This window comes from Cryptomeria japonica, chromosome 4 (assembly GCF_030272615.1).
Source record: "Cryptomeria japonica chromosome 4, Sugi_1.0, whole genome shotgun sequence".
Lineage (NCBI taxonomy): Eukaryota > Viridiplantae > Streptophyta > Pinopsida > Cupressales > Cupressaceae > Cryptomeria > Cryptomeria japonica.
Genome location: NC_081408.1, coordinates 533,661,065 through 533,684,762, shown reverse-complemented (window position 1 = coordinate 533,684,762; position 23,698 = coordinate 533,661,065). Strand labels below are relative to the sequence as shown.

General features: G+C 33.2%; 1 protein-coding gene across 1 annotated transcript; it reads left to right on the top strand.

Annotated features, from left to right (window-relative positions):
* The first annotated feature begins 831 nt into the window (after positions 1-831).
* On the top strand, positions 832-3,261 carry LOC131044104 (LOB domain-containing protein 1-like). Its single transcript, XM_057977356.1, has 2 exons — positions 832-984; positions 2,932-3,261. The coding sequence occupies exons 1-2, from the start codon at positions 832-834 to the stop codon at positions 3,259-3,261; spliced, it is 483 nt and encodes a 160-aa protein (XP_057833339.1).
* The last annotated feature ends 20,437 nt before the right edge of the window (positions 3,262-23,698 follow it).

The following is a 23,698-nucleotide window of genomic DNA, read 5'->3' as shown; positions in this document are numbered from 1 at the left end:
TAAATTTTTTTTTTAAATGTCAATATTGAAAAAATAAATTGATTTTCTTTTTGACAAAATTATCGAAACAAACAAATTGAGAAAGGTATAAGAGATAAAAATATAAGAATATTGATTGATCTCGTAGGACATGACAAGCCACTTGATTGTTGTTACAGCTGCATGATTTAACCCGAGTCTAAAGATAAAATAAAGAAAACATGAAAAACAAGAGTTAATTATAAAAATGTGTCTATTTTTAGATCAACCACCCAGATTGATGATATATATGGTGCCCACACTGATTTGGAAGAGGCACATGAGAAGAAATATACATTACCCTAATCTTGTGGTGAAGAAGCTGGGTGGACGGAAGAATACAAACAAAATAACATATCACAATTCTCCTCAACAATGGTCGGTTACATGTTGGAAATACGGATTGCGGCTCTCAGAGCGTTTTTCTCATGTCTACTTTATAGTACCTCTTCATGCTTGGTTGTAAATTATATTATCTGTCTTTTCAAGTATATATGCCAAAATAAAGTTTGCTTGAAACAGCTGTACATATTTGACTGCTGATCGAGAAGTCCCATTTATTTCTCCTGTTCAGATTTACAGGTACACGAAAGTAGTCAATAAACCAAAAGCAATTATCTTATAAGACAGATTAATTTAATATGCATTCAAATCAGTAGCCTCCCATCCAATTGCATCCGTTCGTTTCACGTCATGGCATCCTTCCTGCTTACGTCAAGACGAAAGACTAAGCGAGTCTTCCTTGGAGCAAATGTTTATTATAATTAGGGCAGGCCTTTTATCGGATCATATCATTCAAAGGCAAAACGAAAGATGCCCACTTCTGCCTGCGCTGCTTGTAGAATACAACGCAAAAAGTGTTCTGAAGATTGTGTGCTGGCTCCGCATTTTCCTTCTCATGATCCCGATAAATTTGCAATTGTCCAGAGAGTGTTTGGGACCAGTCATTTTGTCAAAATGCTCCAGGTAATCTAACTTTTGCTCCATTTCTTTTGGCTGGAGACAAGGAAACTGTATTTTCTTGGTTTTCGACCTAATTTGTTTCTTACAGTTGAATTTATTGGATATAATTTGTTAACTAGTTAATGTTGGCATGGCCGTCAGATGAATTCTCTTAGCTCTGCTCAGCGCTCTATTTGAATCCAGGATTTAGTAATTCCCCAGAAAAGTAATAGTTGATTATTGTTTAGTTCCTCAATTTTATTCTATAGTTTTTTTATTTTGTTTGCATCAACGTTTATCATCAGAATGAAAGAGCTTTAGTCAGTATGTTTTATTGTTTGAAACTTTAGATGCTACAAATAACAAACAAGTTGCAGGTTGTTTGTGCTTTGAGACTCCTTTGGAACATGCATTTTATAGTTGATATGGGATCTCAACAGTTCATCGAGCAATACCACAAAATTTTTTGTTTAAATTGTGTTAACTTTTAGTGACTTTTTTAAGTAAACTCAGAATAAATTCATTTGATTTCATTTTTGTGAATTATATGGTTGAGCGTAATTCAGTTTTAGTTGGCACTCTGTTGCATTGGAGTTTTATTTCTTTTCACAAGAAATTTTAATGAATTGATCAGTTTATGTAAATTATTATATTAAATTTGTGTAGAAATTTATAATGTTAATATTTAAGATTATGTTTCATGATTTATCATCAGATTAGTTATTTTATTTCTTATTTCAATAATAGATCATAGAATGTGATTCAAAATGTTATAAATAAATTCTATACATGTTTTTTTTATTATCTGAATTATTATTGTGTTTCTTATTTTAATAATAGATCATAGAATAAACGCTTGACTTCATCTTCAACGTGTAACAATTCAATACGATTTAAATCTTAATGATAAGAACAATACCACCACATTTAAATCATCAAACTATATTAATACTCACTAAACAATATTTTTTTTAAAATTATGAAAAATTTAACAGAATTTGAAAACAGGTAAGACACTTCTTAAGAATGTTTAGAAATGTTCTCTGACTACAATATTTTTTCCAAAATTGTAAAAAAATTTAATACAATTTGAGAACAAGTATAACACTTTCTTTACAATATTTAGAAATGTTTTACATTCCATTCCGTGATATAATAGAAAAAGACTTTATATAAATTAGTGGCTCCTATTTAATTACACGTGTGATTTTCTTGCGGGACACGTCCAAAGTTTTCAGTGTGAGCTGTTTCTCCACGTTGACGTGAAATTTTTTGAGATATCACTCTCATATTAAACTGTCCAGAAAGCTGCTGCTCAAAGATTTCGGCTTATATATTTCCAAATATAATCTCGCATACATAGGAGTCCCAATATTTACTCCAACTATAAACACACATATATAGTTTAAATATATCTTAGGTAAATAAATAAAAAATGATTAATTGAAGCTAAAGACTTAAACAGTATACAAAAGTCTGTCAATAAGCAAACATATTGTGATTAAAGAGTACTTGCTATGTAAATGATAATATCAGTTTTAATTGTTTGAAATTTTGTTCAGGAAAAGTAGGATAATGTCGTTTTATTTAGATTATATATTTTTTATCAAATTTAGACAATCTATGATCATTGGATTTGATTGTGTCCAAGTTTTTGATATATTTTTTATATCAACATTTCTCATCACACTCTGTGATGATGGATGATAAAAAGCTTAAGGAGTAGAAAAATAGATTGTTGCGGATCAAAGGAGGCTAAAAAGAGATGGTTCAAGAAGGGTTCTCTTTAAATTTGCGACAATCCATCTTTCTACTTCTTGAGCTTTCTATCATGCTAATGAATGTGATCTGAAACATTAATACAGAATAACATACACAATCTAAACAAAAAATAACTACAATAACTACAGACAACGAATATTCTCAATAAGATAATGCATCTCATAGTTTTTTTACGTGATGTTATTTTAGGGTATCAAGGCTGAGGAAAGAGGAGAAGCAGTAAACAGTATGGTGTTCGAAGCAACCGCGAGGACAGAAGACCCTGTACATGGGTCTGCAAATGCAGTCCAACAATTGCAAAAGCAGATTGCTGAGATGAAAACCCAATTGGAAAGCATGAGAGAAGAGCTCACAAATCTGCGTTCACAGTATGATAAAATTGTATTGCTCCTAAACCAAGGATCTCTTGATGCTGAAAATGCTGTATATCCCACTGATGCATTACCACAACCAAGTGAAGAAATCTTGTATGAGGAGGTCGATCCCATGCTGTTGTGGGATCCGCTATGGGAATTATAAAATAAAAATACCCAGAACCACATTGTCATTGCTATGGCTTCAACAATATTTTATTGTATTGTACTGTATTGTAACAACGTATAAGTTGTTATTGTCGTTCATTATATATCACTTTACTCATCTATTTTATTCGTGTATCAGACATATATTTATATAAATAAAGCTTTATTGGGGGTATTCTTGGTGATTTACAGTTTAGCACTGAAAAGATTGAATCAAAATCGTTATGCGTATTTACTGGTAATCTGTTAAAAAAATGTAGCCAACCCATAAGAATTTCGACCACCCATTTTTATCACAGATGCTATCCATTTTTATGCATTGATTATGATTTTACAGTGAGGCTTTGCAAAACGAAAGCCGAAGTTAATTTTGTACGACAGAACATAGCTTTGCGATGGGAATGATCTTATCCACTTGCCGTACTTCATAAGTCACTGCAGTTTGTTTGAAAACTTGTGGCTGAAAGGTTGAACTCAATATTTGGAATTGTTTGGGAAAAAAATTATATCCACCTAGTTAAAAGGTAAATCATTTGAAGGAGACACTTGAATTTTTATGGAATCTTTTTATATGAATTGTATTTTATTTGGCTGGATAAGATCATTCCCATCGCAAAGCTATGTTGTGTCGAAGGAGACACCTAAACATTTTTCGAAAACTCTTCCTTATAAATTGCATTTTAGCTGGTTGGTTAGCCACGAATGGAAAAGTACAGGCACCTTGTATATCCAGCTAACTAAAAGGCAAATCATATGAAGGAGACAATTAAACTTCTTTTTTCTTAACTCTTCTTTATGAATTGCATTTTAATTGGTTGTATAGGAATGGACGGAAAAGTGCATGCACCTTGTATATCCAGCCAACTAAAAGGCAAATCAGATGAAAGAGACACTTAAACTTTTTTGAAAGCTCTTCTTTATGAATTGCATTTTAGTTGGCTGGGTAGCCACAGATGGAAAGGTGCTTGAACCTTGTATAGCATTGATTAGCTATGATTCAATTAGAAATTATTTGGAAAGAAAGGTGCATGCACCTTGTCAAATATTGATTACCAATGTTATAAAGCAATATTATACGAAAAAATATAGTTTTTGTTGAGATGTAACTAAATTTATTATAATGTGAAGTAAAAGTATAAAATTGCATCACATTTGTATACAAAATGATGTGATATCATTTTTTTAACTTGAACTACAAAAAAATTACATGTATGTTTTGAATTTGAAAAGGATGTAAAATAATACTATAAAATGCGTCTTTTAAATATTTATTAGAAAAAGTTAAAATCTATTTGAATATAATAGTTTTATAAAAATTGGAATTATAATTAAATTATTTATTAAATGTAGAAAAATAAAATTACATGGGATGTATCTTTTTGTATAGTATAGATTTTTTTTTCATTTCTTTTGTTAACTTGAAACTTTAATACATGGATTTTTTTTCAATTTTATTAAATATATATTTTATGTAAATATTAAAACGTGTATATTGAAAACACAATTATTTCCATGGGAAATCATCTTTTTTCTTAAATTTTAATTTCAAAAAAAATTTAGCCACCTTGATAGAAAATTTAATATAATGAATCTTTTTTTTTCAAATTTTGAAATAATTTTACTTTTTTTTTTGACATGATGACCAACCTTATAGTTTGGGAAGATTAATCAATTTTATTAGAAGTAAAAAATAAAATAGATATAATAATTAATCAAATAAATAAATACTTTTAAAAATTACAAAATCTACAAAAGGATAATTCTATATTTAAAAAAAAACTCAACATGAGTAGGAGTTGGTGAAACACTAAGACTTTTGAATAATTTTATTTGTTTGGTAAACTGGACTCAAAGTGGTGCTACATATTTATTTAGTGAACAAGTTTAGTTGAAGAAATTGTGTATATATTTAAGTTAGCTAAAATAAATCTAACTAGATCATATGTTTGATTAAAATTTATTTTTAGTCATCAATGCTTAAATTCACTTATGTTGATAAGCTGATAAAAAAAGGTGACATAGATTTATACTTTTACCCTATGTAATTTAGTTAATCTTAAATATTTCAAAAGAGATTTAAAAAGAGAAATTAAGGGAGTGAAAGATCTAGGAGGGAGGACATAGATAGGTAAGGGGAGAGAGAGAAGAGGAGGAGAGAGTTCATAAAGAGAAATGGGTAAGAGGGAGGGAGAGAGAGGTTGAGAGGGAAGGAGAAAACTAGAGTGGGGACAAATAGAGAAGTGAGAGACCTAGAGGGGAAAAGAGAGGTGAGAGACCTGGATGGGGAGAGAGAGGGGTGAGATAGATAGAGGGGGAAATAGATATGTGGGTAATGAGACATGGATAGTGAGGTATTGAGGTGGAGAGGAAGGGAGGATGGAATCTAGAGAGAGAGAGAGAGAGAGAGAGAGAGAGAGAGAGAGGGTCATCCTTAGTTTATTAAGGATTAAGATATCATTCCAAAGTTTGGATTTCCATGGACAATGGTTTGAAATTGTTGCTATGCTGCATTAGGCGTAAGACCATATAGGAAAACTCTCCATTCCCTTTTATTAAATTTTAATTCCACCATTGCCAAAATAGAAAACCATGGTCTTGGAAGATTATGTGGTTTCATAAGTTATTACATTTCATGGTTGAAACACAAATATATATTTCTTCAAGATCTTGGATAGAATAATTTTCCATACATTTAATGTATAACTCCTGTAATATTTTAATTATGATGTGAAGATGACAATGATAGGAGATGATTATATATAAATTTCAGCGATTAGTATCATAATTGTAAACTAACTAACATTACTCGACATAATGCTAGCACCAAATTGTCTGCACTAGATCTATTCTCTTTTTCTCTCTCCTACTTTGATTAAGGCTTATAATTTATGGTTTATGATTGATGATGGATAGTTGAGGTTTTACCTTTCACTCCTTCCCTCTCTATTGTTAATTCCCTTTCTTACATTATCTCTTCTCCCTTTCACCTCTCTCTCTCTCTCTCTCTCTCTCTCTCTCTCTCTCTCTCTCTCTCTCTCTCTCTCTCTCTCTCTCTCTCTCTCTCTCTCTCTCTCTCTCTCTCTCTCTCTCTCTCTCTATATATATATATATATATATATATATATATATATATGCCATCTCTCCCCTCTAGGTGTCTTACCAGTCTCTCCCTAGGCTCTAGATCTCTCACCTCTATATATATCCCTTCTATAGTTCTTTCTCACCCTCTCCACCTCTGCTCATGCCTCCTTACCCCCTTCTATATTTGTGAACTTATATTTCTCATTCTCTTCTCTCTCCCTCACCTCTCTATCTTTCCCCTCTCTAGGTCTCTCAATCACTCCCTATCTACCTTTCCCATCTCTTCTATTCTCACCTCCGTATTGATGGTATATGGTTTAGGGTACATAGGGTTGATGGTATTACTCATTTTGATACTTCCCTATATCTCTCCCTCTCCTTCTCTATCTCACCTCTCTCTCTCCTCTATCTAGATCTCTCCCTCCCTTTTTTTTGTTCTCCCTCTCTATCTCCCCCTCTCTCCTTACTCCCATATCCATATTCATCTCTCTCTCTCTCTCTCTCTAGTATTTACGTCATCACCTCTCCCTCCCAACTTCTCTCTTTGTACCCCCTCTAGGTTTCTCCCTATCTCCCTCTCTACCTCTATAGCCCACCATCCATGTCTTATTAACTACATCTCTCTATCTCCCTCTATATATCTCATTGCTTTATCTCCCCATCTAGGTCTCTCACCTCTCTATCCCCCCATTTGGATTTTTGTTTAGATAAATCATGAGTCTCCAATCAACTATTATACCATTCTAAGGGTCATTTGGCAACTAGATAGAACTTTATGAGAGTATCTCAACATGGATTTTTGTCTAGTAATTTAAGGGGTCCATTCTTTTTGTGTTTGGGGGGTGGTAATTCAAGAACTTAGAAATTCATCTTGTAGCTACAACCTTCCAAGAGTACAAGGTGGCTTGATGGAGTTCTACATAATTCAAGATTTATTTTTTCAAAGAAAAGTATTCTACAAAATGTGTATTTATCTTATGTAATCAAAATATTTTGTTTGTATTATGTTAACCATCTAGTTTGGGGGTGTCCTTTGGCAAGATAAATTTTGAGGTAAATCAATGGTACATTTGCAACAACAATGTAATAAGTTTGTAATTTTATTATAGCTTAGTGCATATCGTTGATAAATTATTGTATACCTTGCAAAATATTATTGTATGCAATATTGATTAGTTGCGTTAAAAGAGTAAACCACAAGGAGGCAAATAAAGACAAATTTGTTGAGGAGAATGGAAAACCATTAAGATAGAATCACTTATACTTTATATGATGGTTCTAATGTGCAAAATTATTTGGAGGCATCTTAAAATAATCAACTCATGTAATTTCCATAGTCCATAATATTAGCTTTTATCATTTCTAGTTTTGAGTTCTGTGTGATACTTTTTATCATCAACATTTTGGATCATTCTACTCTCTAACTATTCAATTCATCCTGATAATGGATCATACAGTATGATTTGAAAAATTGATGATGAAAAGTATCACATATAGCACAAAACCATAAATGAGAAAATCTTATAATATTTCTTATTGTTATTTTACAACTACATTTCACCTCATGAACTCACACTAGAACTAGCATCAAAGAAGAAGAGATATAATCTTTCTATTGCTGCTATTCAAATTCATGAATGCCTCACCCTATAAATTTTCCCAAACTAACACCCATATTCTACTCTTCTTTGTCTATTTATCCTTTAAATATTACTTTGCAATTTGAATTTTTCTTTTTAAATTTAAATTAATTATATTACTTTTCTTATAGAATTAGGTAAAGGAAAAATACCTTCTAAGGCATTGTTTCCTTTCAGGAATTAATGATCCCTAAACCCAATTCTATTCGTTGGAATCACAGTAGCAAAATTCTAAATATGTATAATTCTAATTCTTATTCTTATTTGGGCCCCATTGGTATCTGTACTACCATGCAAGAAAGGATAGTCACACCGACAAAAACCTATTTTTGGACAGTTAAATGCGCACCAGCAACGACTAAGCTGGCTGTTCTTCAGTTTTTACATAACCATTTTACAAGCGTATGTTTCGCCCACCAAAATTATAGTATTTATTGATTAAGCTAGAAAATTTGTGAAATGGATGTCATTTTACCTCACATTTTTCAATAAGGAACCTCCCGCATTATGAAAATTTGTTCATAGTAAGTTTCCTTGCATAAATGCTTAAAATAAGATTATTGCTGGTTGGACTATTTGGAAAGAGAAGACAAGTGGCACATGCCTTATCATATATTGTTATTCAGCTTAGTGTTTTTCATTGCAGATTTCACACAAGCAGATGGAAAATGGTAAGTTAGACACTTTTCAAGTTGTAATGCTATGGGATGGTATGGAAGTGGTTGTAATTCTCTTCATGCTAGCCTTTTATTTTAAAATTTGAAAGGCATAATTTTGATTAAGGTAAGTTCTTTTTTTTTTTTTAGAAGTTTGTAATATTGTTATGTAAAAACAAGAAAACAACAGTCATACAAAATAATAGCAATCAAGATGTGACGAATAAAAGGAAATAAAAAAATTAAATCTAAGCAATGTTTGGTAGAAACTTAAGAAATATTGTGTAAAATATTTAAAATCTTTTTTCTCCTACGTTCATATGATGTATCTACATTGGTTGGGGTTCTTTCATACAATAGAAAATTGTTTGTTTCTACAAAAATTGAATGAGGGATTTGACACACTTAGAGAAGAGTTGTTCTCTCGTTTACAATATTGAGAATGGATATTGACACATGAAGTAGATGCGGATTTTTAGAGGAAATTTTTTCTCTCATTGTGCAAGGAGGATGGACACTTATGTTCACTCATCTTCTATGGAGTTTTATAGGTTCTATAGTAAGGAGATCCATTGATGGAGTAAGTTTGGTATTTCCTCAATGAGAAAGGAGGATTAGTGAAGATGCTTCATCAAAATTGCTAGAAGGATTGCATTCAACTCTTGCAATGTTCCACCTTTTTATAGATTAAAATACTAAAGGAGGGAATGCTAGCATATATTTTTAATTTCTATTACATAAATAATCTCATAACTATAGGAAAGTGGAAGAAGGAATTACAGAAATGGAAATCTCAAGCAATAAGCTCCACCAACCCCTTTATTAAAAGATTGGAAATGATATAATATTTGAAAAGACAAATTCCTAATAATTTAAATCAACACTTGTACCAAGATGTGGCAAGGAAAGATCAGAGCCAACAAGGACTTCAGTCAAAATAGTTGTCCATAGTTGGCCCTTCTCAAAGGTAATCATATGGCATGGAATTTACACCTCACTATAGACTATGATGGTTCCTCTTGTTCTAAGATGACGAGATTTATGTAGATGGAATCTACCATGAATAAGCATAGGGAGAGTACCGGATTGAAGAATTGTTCCCTTCAGGAGATGTTGGCATAAATTACTTTGAATATGAGTCCAATTCTAAGAGGGATTTTGATGTACTCACTCAAATGGGGAATTCAAATCATGTGGTATTCACTAGGGGACAAAAAACACAAAAGAAAGATCAGGAATCAAAGGGACAAACTAGAAATGCTCAGAATAGCCCCAAATTCATCTTGTCACAAAATTCAAATCTTGGCCATGAGAAAGGAGAAAAGGAGGTTCCTAAATTTCTTGAGGTATTTCCCAATTCACCTACAAATGATGTTCCTTGGTCTCTTGGTATAGTCAAATCTTGCAAAAACACTCAAATCCAAATTTCCCAAGCCAAATGCCATAGACAACCCCTCAGAATTGGATAGGTTGGTTAAATTCATTAGGCAAAATCTTTCCAATCCTCCTCTTAACTCTTAATTGTCTGATGAGATGCTATTGTTATTTAACATTAGAATTATTCGACCTCTTATTCAAAATCCCATGATTCTAGTAACCCTTGTGAAAAAACAAAACTAGTTTTTGTGTCTTTGTATATAAATAGGTATAAACTAAGCAATTGTGTCATAGAATCAAGAGCTTCAGATAATATCATACGTTCCCAAGAGGTCAAAGCCCTTGGCTTAACCACAACCTCTTCCCATTTGAAATTTTATTCTATGGATTCTACCTAGGTACCCATCCTAGGTCAAATTAAGGATGCTCAAGCCGCCCTAGCTTCATTTCCAAAAAGAGGTTGAAACTCACAATATTAGTCATTGATATTCTTGTGAGTTATGGGATGCTACTAAGTAGGATCTTTTGCAAAGATCTAGGTGAATAAATTCAAATAGGTGGGTCCTGCATGCTACCATATTCATTGATAGGAAGAAGGTTCATCTAGAACTTGAGCCCAAGGCAAAATTCACTATGCTAAACTATAGAGATTTGAGATAAAAAAAAAACTATATATGGAAACTAGTCTTGGTACATATATGTTTACTTATAAGACCCAAGAAGACACTGAAATGGTCAACCCCTTGTCGTGTGATGAATTGTGAACCTTAGAATTTGATGGAAGTTGTTCCTCTTCTAGATCAAGAGCTAGTATATAGTCGTTCCCCCAACTAATACAATTTTCCTTTAGCCTTTAAATTATATTTTTACAATACAAATAATAATGCAGAATACAAAGCTTTTCTTTTAGGATTGACAGTCATCAAAGAAAAGGGAACCATACAATTGAAAGTTAGAGGAGATGCAAAACTTGTAGTTAACCAAGTGAATAACATATACACTACTAAGAAAGGGAGGTTGAAGCATTACAAAAATAGGGTATGGAATTTCCTAAAAGATTTTGAGGCTTTTGCAATTGAAGTAGTACCTTGGGATCAAAATAGTATGGATAATTCCTTGGTTATGTTAGCATCTCTCTTCCTACCACATCCTAACTTCAACGGAAAAGTGTATTGCATTGAACTAGTGTATAGGTCGAGTATACTTGCTAATATCAACCAATGGCAAGTCTTTAATGAAAAGTAGATTATTGAATTCCTTGAGAAGACTAAGGCATTTACTAGTCTATTCTTTGAAGGGAGTACTAAGGAAGCCAGTGATACCATAGAAGGAGAAATTTATTCTCAAGGTGGTAAAAAAAAAGAGATAATTCAACCCAAAGGGAACAAACTTCCTAAGGGTTTGATCTCCCTACAGAGCCTCTTTAAAAGACATGATAGATATGTCAAGCAAAATAATGAAGGCCCTCTCATGATGTAAGATGAATATGAAAAACTCAATATAGAAATGAAAGAAGGCCCTAAGTTGGTTTGTATAGGGAAATGTTATTCTCAACAAGAAAAGGAATGCTGAATTGATTTGCTGACTAGTTTTAAAAATGTCTTTGCTTGGTGTTATGTTGATCTCAAAAAGTTCAAGAATGGAGTTCAATACAACACCATATTTTAATTGAGCTCGGTGCAACACCATTTAGGCTAAAGTAGAGAAATTACAACCCCAAAGTTGTAGAGGCTATTTTCAAAGAGTTTGATAAATTTCTCAAAACAAGGATCATCCATCCAATTTATCATTCCAAATGGATTACCAACATCATGCCTATTAGGAAGAAGAAAGATATAATAAGGATTTGTGTTGAATTCTGAAACCTAAACCAGGCCTCCCTTAAATATAATTATCCTCTGGAGGTTATGGGTCATATCTTACAAATATTCTTGAGATTGAAGATGAGGTCCATGATTGATGATTTCTCTAGACACAATCACACGAAAGTGGCACCAAAAGATCAACAAAAAACTGCATTTATTACCCCCATTGGTGTGTTTTCTTATAATAGAATGCCTTTTGGTCTCATAAATGTTGGACCTACTTTTCAAAGAGTGATGGACCTATTGGATATTATTGAGAAGTTTGCTGGAATGATGTTTTGTCATTGGTGTCAACATATTCTTCAGCGTTTTCTAGTGTTGTAGTCAGATTAAATAATTTGGTTTGGCCAGTGTGTTGCAGATGAGCTATTGCGGTTTTATGGGCTTAGAGATAGTTATCTCTATTTGATTCAGAAAAATTTTCAATAATCTACATGATGTTTTGATTGAGTTGTGTGATCCAGTATTAGAGTTGTTATTTAGTTGTTCGTGTTATTTGGTATTCTGGTTTGTGCTCCACATTGCTTTGGAACTACTATATCTTGGTTTGAGGATTTGGCTAAGTGTTTGGGATGTTCAGGTGTGTCCTCAATTTAGATGGTTCATGATTTCAAAGTCCGCAAGTGAATCTCTTATTTTGACAGTTAGTTGAGTTGATGTTCTTGAGGTTCGGTATAAAGATGATGAAGATTCTAGTAAGTGGTGGTGTTGTGGTGATTCACGTTGCTTGTGGATGTTTCTAGATGATTTTATATCCATGTTGGTTTGCATTGATCATTGTGCACAGTATTGATTATTTTTTTGATCTAGTGGCATTCTTCATGTTATGCGATATTTGTGGTAATTGTAGTGTGTTGCAAATGATCAAGGAATAATTATTGGAAGTGTTTCATGTTTGCGGTGGTGATTTGGGTCTAGACCATGTCTTAGCCAATATTGTTTTGGTCCATGTGTGTTGTTGTAGTGTGTGAGGTTATTATTTTGTAATTTGTGTTGAGGGTTTAGGCGACCTTGAAATATAGGTTGATATATTGTATAAATACATGTATATTCATTTGAGAGATGTATTTGCATGTGAGAATATTGTTTTGATCTTTCAATGATAGAGGAGAAAAGCGAATAAGTGCAAAAGAGTGTGCAAAAGTGTGAAGAGAAGAGTTTGAGTATATGTGCTTATCTGGAACTATAATCAGGCATTGGGAGATGTTATTTCATCAGTACATGTAATCCAAATTGTTGTCTGGATCTTGTAAGGTAGTGAGACTTCCTCAAGGTTGTAGCCCTTCTTGTATTTGAGCAGTGAGCTCTAGGCAATGTGCCTGAATGCATGTGCATTCCCCATTGTAATATTTCACTTACTCCTAACAGGGTATTATCTCATTGTGGGTAGGTTCCCATTGTGGTATTTCCCTTAACTGGGTTTTCCATGTCTAAAATCTTGGTGCTATATGTGTTATTGATGTGGTGTTATTTCATTCTTTAAACTGTTTATTATCATATCTAATTTGTGGTTCCCATCGTGGGTTTTCCCTTAACAAGACCTAATTTTGGAGATTTGAAGAATGATCATTGTTGATTATCTAGATAACCTAACAATTTTCTCAAAGAAAAGAGTCAATAATTTGTAGGACTTAGAGATAGTGCTACAAAGATGCAACAATTATGGTAATTCATTGAACCCTAAGAAGTCTATCTTTATAGTCATATAAGGAAAGTCCTTAGGCCACATCATCTCCAAATGCAAGATTAAAAATGACTCAGAGAGAGTGAAGGCAATCCAAAAATTAAGTTTTTCAGTATCACAAAATAGCAATAGATCTTTCTTTGGCCAAGTAAATTTCTTAAGGAGATTTGTCCTAGACTTTGCTAAGACTACCAGACATTTTGTTGAAGTGATGAAGAACCAGCCAACTTTTAAGTTGAGCCCAGTGGGTAAGAAATCTTCCAAAGACATTAAGATAGCCATTCCTAATAACCCTACTTTGGTACACCCTAGCTTTGAAAAATAATACATCATTTATTATTATGCATCAAAACACACCATGTTAGTTATCTTGCTATAGAAGAATGAACAAGGAATCAAAGATCCTATTATTTTTATGAGTGTTACTTTTTTTAAAAATGAGTTAAATTATTCTCCCATGGAGAAGCATGCTTTGGCAGTGGTAAAAGATTTAAAAAAATTCAGGTTTTATGTTTTGCACTCTCATACTATACTATTTGTCCCAAACTCTTCTATAAAGAGCATATTAACACAACAAGACATTTGATGTAACAAAAGGGGTTCTTGGGTAGAAATATTGACCTCAAACCCATGAACTTGGTCAGGGGGAAAGGGTTTTGTAAGATGATAGATGAGAGAGAACCTACCACTAGTTCTATTTACAAGTAGCACTGACGAATGGTTCTCTAATGTGGCCTTTTGGTTGACCTATGGTAAGTGTTCCTCTCATTTATCAGCCAAGGAGAAAAGGAATCTGAAGTTGAAAGACAATAAGTATGTAATATGGGAAAGAAACTTCTACAAGAAGGGGTTGGATGACATAGTTTTAAGATGTGTGGATTGAGAGAAATAAAAGAAAATTTTGGAGGTTTTCCTCAACAAAGCTTGCGAGGGACATTACTCTATGTCTATGATACCTTTCAAAATTCCTTCACTAGTGTTTTCACTAGCCATGCATGTTCAAAGATACTTATGATTAGGTGTCTAAGTGTGAAAAGTGCATTATGTTTACCAATAGACCTCAACTATTTGCATTTCCACTTAAACTGATAATCATCGAAGATACTTTTCAATAATGAGGTTTAGATTTTATTGGGCCCATAAACCAATAAAAAATTAGAATTTTTTTTTTTAATGTGTATAATGGAGTTTAGTTTCTTAAAATTTAATTTGTTTCAAAATTTGATGAATGAGTAAAAACCTATACCCAAAATACCACATGTTGGTTTTGATAAAAGATAGACACACTAGCAAAAGAAATCCAACCCAAAGGGTTGGCATTTTACAAAACATAATTTGATGAGTGAGAAATAAAAATGCAATTTTGAATGCGAGTGGTAAATAATGCTAGTGCAACATTGTTTGCATTAGATCAATCCTCTCTCCCTCTCTCTCTCTCTCACTCTCTCCGATTTTGATTAAATGTTTGAGAAGTAGAAATATTTCAAAGTCCCTAATTTTGTCTTCAAGTAAGTAAGACTTGATCGACCAACAAGAATATATACATCAAATATAAGAGAACCAAATGAAAATGCATTTTAAGAATGCTAGCACCAAATAATGCTAGTTCTGAATTTTCTACATTGGATCAATTATCTCTCTCTCTCTATCTCCCCCCCCCACCTCTCTCTCTCTATTAATCAATAGGCTCTTATCAACATTCTTTAACTCTCTATCTCACTCTATTTATCTTCATAATAATCTAGACCATTTTGTGCCTATCACTTTTCCTTTGTTTCCTTTCTACCTCTATCTATCTCACTCTCTCCTCCTCCCCCCCGCCAAAAAAAAATCTAGACCTACTTCTCTCTCTCACTCTCTATGCTCTTACTCAAGATAGAGGGGTGAGATAGATAGAGGAGGATAGAGATAGTTGGGTAATGAAACATGGATGGAGAGGTGGAGAGGTGGAGAGAGAGGGAGGGAGAAACCTAGGGAGATGAAAGAGAGGGAGGTTGGGAGGGAGAGGTGATGACCTACAAAATGGAGAGAGGGATTAAAAGAGGGAGAGAGAATAACTGATATTTGACAAGTAGATAGATATGATGGTAAGGAGGGAGGGGGGGATAAAGAGGGAGAGAAGAAGAAATGGATAGACATAGAGAAGATAGAGATATGAGAGAGAGAGAGAGAGAGAGAGAGAGAGAGAGAGATAGAGAGAGGAGAGAGAGACAAAGAGAAGGAGATAAAGGGAAGTAACAACATATAGGAAATACAACAAAACCTATGTGCCTTACACCCTGCTCCACCATAAACCTTAACCTTTAACCCTATACCCTAAACCCTATGTCATACACCCTATTCCCTATAAACCTAAATAATTTATATACACTAAACCCTATACAATATAATGTAGAGGAATATGTAACAAACTAGAGAGGAGGGGGGGTGGGAGAAGAATAGACAAAAGAACAAAGATAGAGGAGTAATAATGGATGGATGAAGAAGTAGACATGGACAGAGTGAGAGACTTGGGAGGGAGGACATAGAGGTAAGGGGGGAGACAAAAGAGTGAGAGAAGAGGAGGAGAGAGTTCATAAAGAGAGAGGAGCAAGAGGGAGGGAGAGAGAGGTGGAGAAGGAAGGAGAGAACTAGAGAAAGGATAAATAGAGAAGAAAGAGACCTAGAGGGGGAAAGAGAGCTGAGAGACAGATGGGGAGAGAGGGGTGAGATAGATAGAGGGGGAAAGAGATATGTTGGTGATGAGACATGGATAGTGAGTTAGTGAGGTGGAGAGGGAGAGAGGAAGAAACAAAGATAGAGGAGAGAGAGGGTTATCCATAGTCTATTAAGTATTAAGATATCATTCAAAGTTGAGATTTCCATGTACAATGATTTGAAAATGTTACTATACCCCATTAGGTATAATACCTTATAGGAAAACTCTCCATTCCAAAATAGAAAACCAAGGTCTCAGAAGATTTTGTTGTTTTATGAGTCACTACATTTCATGGTTCAAACACAAATATCTTTCCTCAAGTGCTTGAATAGAATAATTTTCTACAAATATTACGTGTAACCCCTATATTATTTTAATTATTCATGTGAAGTTGATAATGATAGAACCTAATTATATATAAATTTCAGCCAGTAGTGTCACCATTATATATTAATTTACATATCCTGACATAATGCTAGCACCAAATTGTCTATATTGGATCAATTCTCTTAATCTTTCTCCCACTTTGATTAAGGCTTATCATTTAAGCTTTACAAGCTTAATGATGGATATTTGAGATTTTCCCTTTCACTCTCTCTCTTCCTCCTTCCCTATCTATTGATACTTCCCTTTCTCTTAGTGTCTCTTCTCTCTTTCACCTCTCTATGCCCTCCCTAGGTCTCTCCCAACCTCTCGCCCTTTCTACTTCACCTTACCTCCACTCCCCGTCGCCACCCCTCCCCCTCTCTCTTTCCATATTTACCTCTCTAGCTATCCCTCCCTATCCTATTACCCACCTCTTTCTCCCCATTTATCTATCTCACCTCCATCTCTCCCCTCTAGGTATCTCACCACTCTCTCCCTAGGCTCTAGGCCTATCACCTCTATATCTATCCCCTCTCTAGTTCTTTCTTAGCCACTCCACCTTTCTCCATTCCTCCTTACCTCACTTTCTATCTTTGTGAACTTATTCAATTAAAAAGTTATCAATGTAACCATCGAAGAAGAAGACAAGCATTAAAAAAGGTTCTATATTTTTTAACCTTAGATGACACATTATGTTTTATCTTTCTTACAGTCTTGCTTGAATTATACCATTCTTTCGTGCTAAAATTTGAACGAATCTTACATGAATATAAAATACAAACAAATCTCACATAAACATATCATAAACTTTTAAACCTTAACAACAAAAGTACCTGAATCAGACATGTGAGAAAAGGTTCTTCAGCCACATTTAGTACTTGAATTCAAAACTTTAACCGACCATTACTTAATCGAAGCGATTCGTACATGATTTTCAAACATTTAACCTACCGATCCGTATGAATCTATTCCAATGGATGACTTTCCTGCATTCTCTGTTTACGTGTTCTTTCTGTCTTCAGTTTGTTCCACTCTTAAAGGCGCATTCGACTGCGACATGTTTGGAACCTTTATTTTAGTTGAATTGAAACTCCTTATCTAACGTATTACGCCCGAAACAGTAATCTGAACCCGTTTCCTTCGGCCATTTTTGAACGTGAAATTACAATTTTACATCCAGAATTATAATCATTAAGTGGTTGTTAGTGAAGTTGAAAGGTTCTTAATGAATCCATCATAGATCAAGTCTTGTTGTTACATGTAAAGTTCTGGTATCTTAAAAAGATGAGTGACGATCAATTCATTCATGTCAATAGACTTTTGATCTGTTTGTGAAATTTAAAGGTTCTTAATGAATCCACCACAGATCAAGTCTTGCAAAATGTAAAACTCTGATATCTAAAAATCATGAAACCAAAATTATGCCTTACAAATAGAAAAATGCTGCTGTCACTGTTACCATCATGCTATACTTTCTCCTTACGTTGATAGCAGGCCTGGAAGTTGATGGTCAAAATGAGTGTTTTTTCACTTTTGGACGGTATATGACAGCTTAAAAAGAAATCTAATTTTGAAACTATTTTAATACAAAATTCTAGAATAGTTTCTATTTTCTTGTATAGTCAATTTAATTTTTTAAACATTTGAAACAATATTGTCTTAAATGTAAATTTAGAAACTTGTTTATTTAGAATATTTTGAAATGATGGATATAATTTTTCTAATTTTTAAAATATTATAACATGAATTTTTGGAAAAGTTTCAATTTTTTAATATGAACTTAGAAACTTAGTCAATTTAATTTGAAATCTTCTTAAAATTAAATATAATTGTAAACAATTTTTTTTTGTATGAATTTAGAAATTTAGTAAATTTAAGATTTTTACTTATATTACTAATAAATTTTTTTGACAACTAATTTTTTCTTAAAACATCAAATAAAAGACATTGAAATGACCAAACCATTATAAAATTTTCATATAAGAGTGACCGTCAAATTCCAGCCCTGGTTGATAGTCCATGAGAAAAAAATCAATGGCAGAAGGAAAGATGGGAATTTCCGCCCGTGCTGCTTGTAGATCTCAACGGTACTGTAGCTTTTGGTCCATTCTTTTTTGATAGAGATAAGGAAATATCTTTTAAGTTTAGCAGATTTGTTTTTTTTCTTTTCAATGCTCCTTTTACTTTCACTTTGGATTTAAATTGTATAGTTGTTTAAATCTAAACTCTTATAATTATTTTGTATTGTTAAGTATTGAAAGTTTTTAGATTTATGTGTATATATTTATAATTAATATCTTATAATCATATTTCATGATTTATTATCAAAATAATAAATTAAAAAATAATAATAATACTTTGAAATTTCAAATGCTTCACATAACAAACAACATATAACATGTAACTATTTAAATTTCACCCACAACTCTAATCCTTTCATGTGAGACTCCTGTCTGCTTGATTTCATTATACTATCTTGTTCTATTCATGTAATTTCATTCTTATTAGTTGTATAATGAAGAATAACTCAATTTTAATTGTTACCTTACCACATTGGAATTATATTTTCAGACTACATGCTCTATTTTACTATAGATAGAAACGCATATGCAACTCGTTGGTAATTGTGTACTTGTAGTTTGTATGATTTCATTGACTTGGTATATAAACCATTTCATTGTAGACATCCTAATTTATAATTGCTCCTACTCTCTTTAACGTGTCATATGCTGATTGGACACTTCTGCAGTGTTGACTGTATAGTCTTACCTACACCAAGAATTTTAGTGATATATTTTTTATTTAATTTTTTTTTTTTTCATAAAAATAAATTATTACATCATATTGAAATTTTTGATATTATATTTTGAAGAAGCTCAAGAAGTTTGGTAGAAAGAAAAACAATAAAAGACAAAGAAAGCACCAAACACAATCACAAGGCTTCTTGCCTATAGTGCCTACAACCTAGGTTCAAACCCTGTGGGTTTGTCTCTACTGTGTTGACAATGGAGCATGTTTGTCCATGGAGAGAACCTTGGAGAAATGGCGGGTCTTCTTTCCTATAGAGCCTACATCCTTGGTTCAAACCATACAATTTTCAGTCCTTCTAAGTCTGAAGAGTCGACTCCCCATCGTCAGGCTGAGTATCATCTGCCCTTCCCGTTGAACCGTCATCCCTCCTCTCCCCTACTTAGTGGTGATTGGGAGCTCCATGATGATGTGTTGGCCTTGACTAGGGATATGGTTGATGACTTTTTTAATATGTTCAAATGGTCATTTCATGAAATCAAGAAAATTCAGATCAAACAAAGAGCTCGAAGTAGGCAGTTAGAGGATCTGAAGGAGAAACTTAACAAGATAGAGTTCACTGAAGGAAAAGTTGGCACTGAAAAAGACAATGAATCCATCATGGGCTGTCTAAAAGCTACCAAAGATGCCCTAGATAAATTATAAAATGACTATGATGCTCGCCAGGTAGTGCGGGAGTATCGGTTGCTCAAAATTAAAGAGTCTATCAAAGCTATTATGAACACCAGCCGCAACATTATCGAGACCACTCTGCAAAGTTCCAGGAATCTCACTAACTGCTTGGAAGACCAATTCCAGGCCAAGGGTAGCACTGAGATTGAAACCATCAATGTTCAAGATGAAGTGGATTGCCCTACTAAGAGAACAAGAGGAACTATTAAACACAAGGCAGATGATTCTCATCCTGAATTAGAGAAGCTGAAAAAGCCCACAAGGGATATGGAAAAAATCGAGAAGGAGGTTTCCTAGTCCATTCTGCTTTTGGACTTTTGATGGCACTCTGCTACCTTTGTTCTGGTTATGTGATGTGTTTCTGCTTCTTGTTGTCTTTTTCTTTGTTAGGTGCTCAGGGCTCCTTTTCGGCTTGCCCTCTATTTTGTTTTGACTCCTTGTGAGGGATTCTCTTGTTTCTAGTGTGTTATGGCTTAATAGCTTGTCAAGTCTAGACTTCCTCGATGCTTTTTGTTAAAGGGTTTCAGGTCCCTTCAAAACCTATTTTTTCCTTAATCTAAAAAAAACACAATCACAAAGAGGTAACCGTGGAAAGAAACAAACAACCACTAAAAGAAGGGGTTAGCAAACAACAAGAAGGAAAACAAAAATAGAGGCCAAGAAATAAAAACAAAGAAAGTACAGCCATCAAGAAAATGAGAATCCTCCAAGTGTTCCATAATATCCCATTGATCAATAACCAATTGTAAACCTTCTTTCGAAATGGTATTTGCCTAAAAAAATATTCTCTCTATAAACATAAACAAAGGACATGTGGGCAAAAGAGGTTCACATCCTATAAATCAAATCTTTAATAAGTGAGAGAATCATGTTTTCCACCTGGTAGATCCCATTGATCCAATTGATGATGAATTCAAAATCTCCAAATACTTGAATTTTATCTAGATTCTTTTCAATAGTCAATTGAAGTTTCAAGGCCATAATCTTTGCAAAGTTATTTGTATTACTATCCAAACAAGCACTAAGGAGAATAATGATTTGGATTATAAAATAAGATGCCTCCTACCCCACAAAAAATGAGATTTCCTTGACAAACCTCATTAAAAAAGCCACATGGATAGGATTTATCAATCAAAAGGGGAGGCATGGGACTCCATATTTTCACCTTTGGTGTATGTTGAAAATGGGAAAAAATAGATAAAATCTGAGATGAGAACTGAAAGTAAGGGATCAAATTATTTTAGAAAATTTTAGTATTTCTATTGAGCCAAATACCCCAAGCAACAAGAAGTGGTAGAGTCCTATACTCATATAGTGCTCTATTGTGCTACCAATTCTCAAAACAATGCAATAGTGTACCTCCATCCCAAACATTCCTTTGACCAATCAATATTTCCATATCAAACCAAACTTTGATAGTGTATGGCCCAAGTGATTAAAATGTGACCGATATATTTTAAATCCATCAAATACAAAGTGCAACATCCAACACCTTGCCAACTTCTTTTTTGTAGCACATCCCAAGTCAACTATTAAGACTTTATTATGGAGTGTGAGCCACATAAAAGAAATTCTTTTGTGGGGAGCATGAATCTTCCAAATACTCATCCACCACGAACAAACAACTTGGTCCACAATAGGAAATAAGGTATTGTACCCCAAGTTAATAGTGTACACACCTTTGGCTTTATTCTTTGACCAAACAAAAATGTCTTCATCATTGTTGATTCTCACATGACTCCAGTTTAGCCTTTTAACATAGTCAAACAAAATTTTACACTCATTTCTAGTAAAAAAATGCTATTAGTAGTTTTCTAACCTTGTTTCCATGGACTTGTAGTATTAGGATCAATAGTAGAAACAACTTTTTTTATAACAATTTGATTAAATCCACAAGGAGAAGATTAGCATCCCCACAACCAATCCAAGGGTAAACTCCCACTTTGATATTTTTTCCATTTCCAACCTTCCAAGACAACCACTATCGAATAGTAAGGAAAGAAAGAACAACACATTTCTAGACAATAGAAGCATTACAAGTTGTTTTAATTGGAGATCTTATCCACTCACCAATGGATTTAAGTACAATATACTTTTGGTAAATAATATTATACAATAATCCTCTAGTAGAAATGAGCCCCCAAACACTCTTGGACCTAATAGTTGCTACAAAAACATGTATATTATTAAACCCCATCCTCCCTCATCTTTTGACATTGAGATAGATATCCAATTTGTAAGGGGAATTGTGATATCCAATTTGTAAGTGGAATACATTTTTTTTCCTTTATCCCTTTCCACAAAAATGTGAAGCATTTTTTCCTTATTATCTCGAGTGCACTCTTGGGTATATGAGCTACAGACATCTAATAAACATGTATAGCTTCTAGAAAAGCTTTAATCATACTAAATCTTCCACCAATAGAAATCCATCTATTGCACCACATGTTAATACAATTTTGGACCATTTCAATCAACCACAACCAATCAGTTTTTTCCATAACGATTTTGTTTTAAATGAAATCCCAAGTATTTGAAGTCTTCTTGTAGATCTAAAATATGACAAGGAAATATTTTCAAAATCTAGTTTTGTTAGTCAACCTATAATCTATTGACAAAGATAGTGGATATAATATATTGACAAAGATAGTGGATTTATGAATATTGATCACCATAACTATAGAAGCACAAAAAAGTTCAAAAATCTCTTTAAATTTGTTCATTTCCAGCTTAGATCCATTGTAGAATAGTAATATATCATCCACAAAAAGGAAATGAGTTAAAGTGGCAAATCTACCAATTATGGAACCATTTTGTTTAGTAGTCAATAAAGCTCAACTTAAGCCCTTAGTAAAACTCTACTTAAACCTTATTATTTTATTTTTTTCAATAAAAGTGTATTATTCCACTAAACTTTTTTATTAACATTTTTTATTTTTTACACAGGATTCAAAGAGCATACCAGAGGAAAGAACCCTGGGAAGAAAACCTTCGGTCACAGCTCATAAAATAAACCTATAGTATCTAATAGATCAGTTTAAACACCCCGCCCAAAACCACATACAAAATGCAGTCACAACACATATTTAATATTAGTTTTACATAGAGCCCATATGGCAATTTGCAAAAAAAAAAAAAAAACCCATCAGATAATTTTCAAATGTAGAATCCACAGCTGCTATCAATGGAAGAAGACAAAATTTTCCAAAGCCCTATGCCAAATCCCATGAGCCAAAAAAATTCCTGCCAAAAAAGAAAGTATCAAAAAACCTTTTGAAAAACCTTTGGAAAAACACTATTGTATCAAATACCATGAGGTCGAAATCTCCTCCAGACAAGGAACATGAATATATGAAATGAAAGGGGAAAGAGAGAATAATTATCATCATAAAATTTTACATCAACATCACTCAATAAAATCACATAACTATTGCTGCAAACCTTCCCATACCCTAGAAGGAATTTCCTCAAAACCCACCTCTCATTGATTAGCATTGCTATCAATGGCTAAATTTTCCAAATAATCCACAATCTTATTAACTTTTCTGTAACAATGGGATACCAAGAAAGATTCAAACAATTCTACTT

Excerpts from the sequence above, each read along its gene's own strand:
- LOC131044104 (XM_057977356.1), top strand. The coding sequence starts at position 832 with ATGCCCACTTCTGCCTGCGCTGCTTGTAGAATACAACGCAAAAAGTGT. Across the intron at positions 985-2,931 it reads ATTTTGTCAAAATGCTCCAG|GGTATCAAGGCTGAGGAAAG; the intron begins GTAATCTAACTT and ends ATGTTATTTTAG.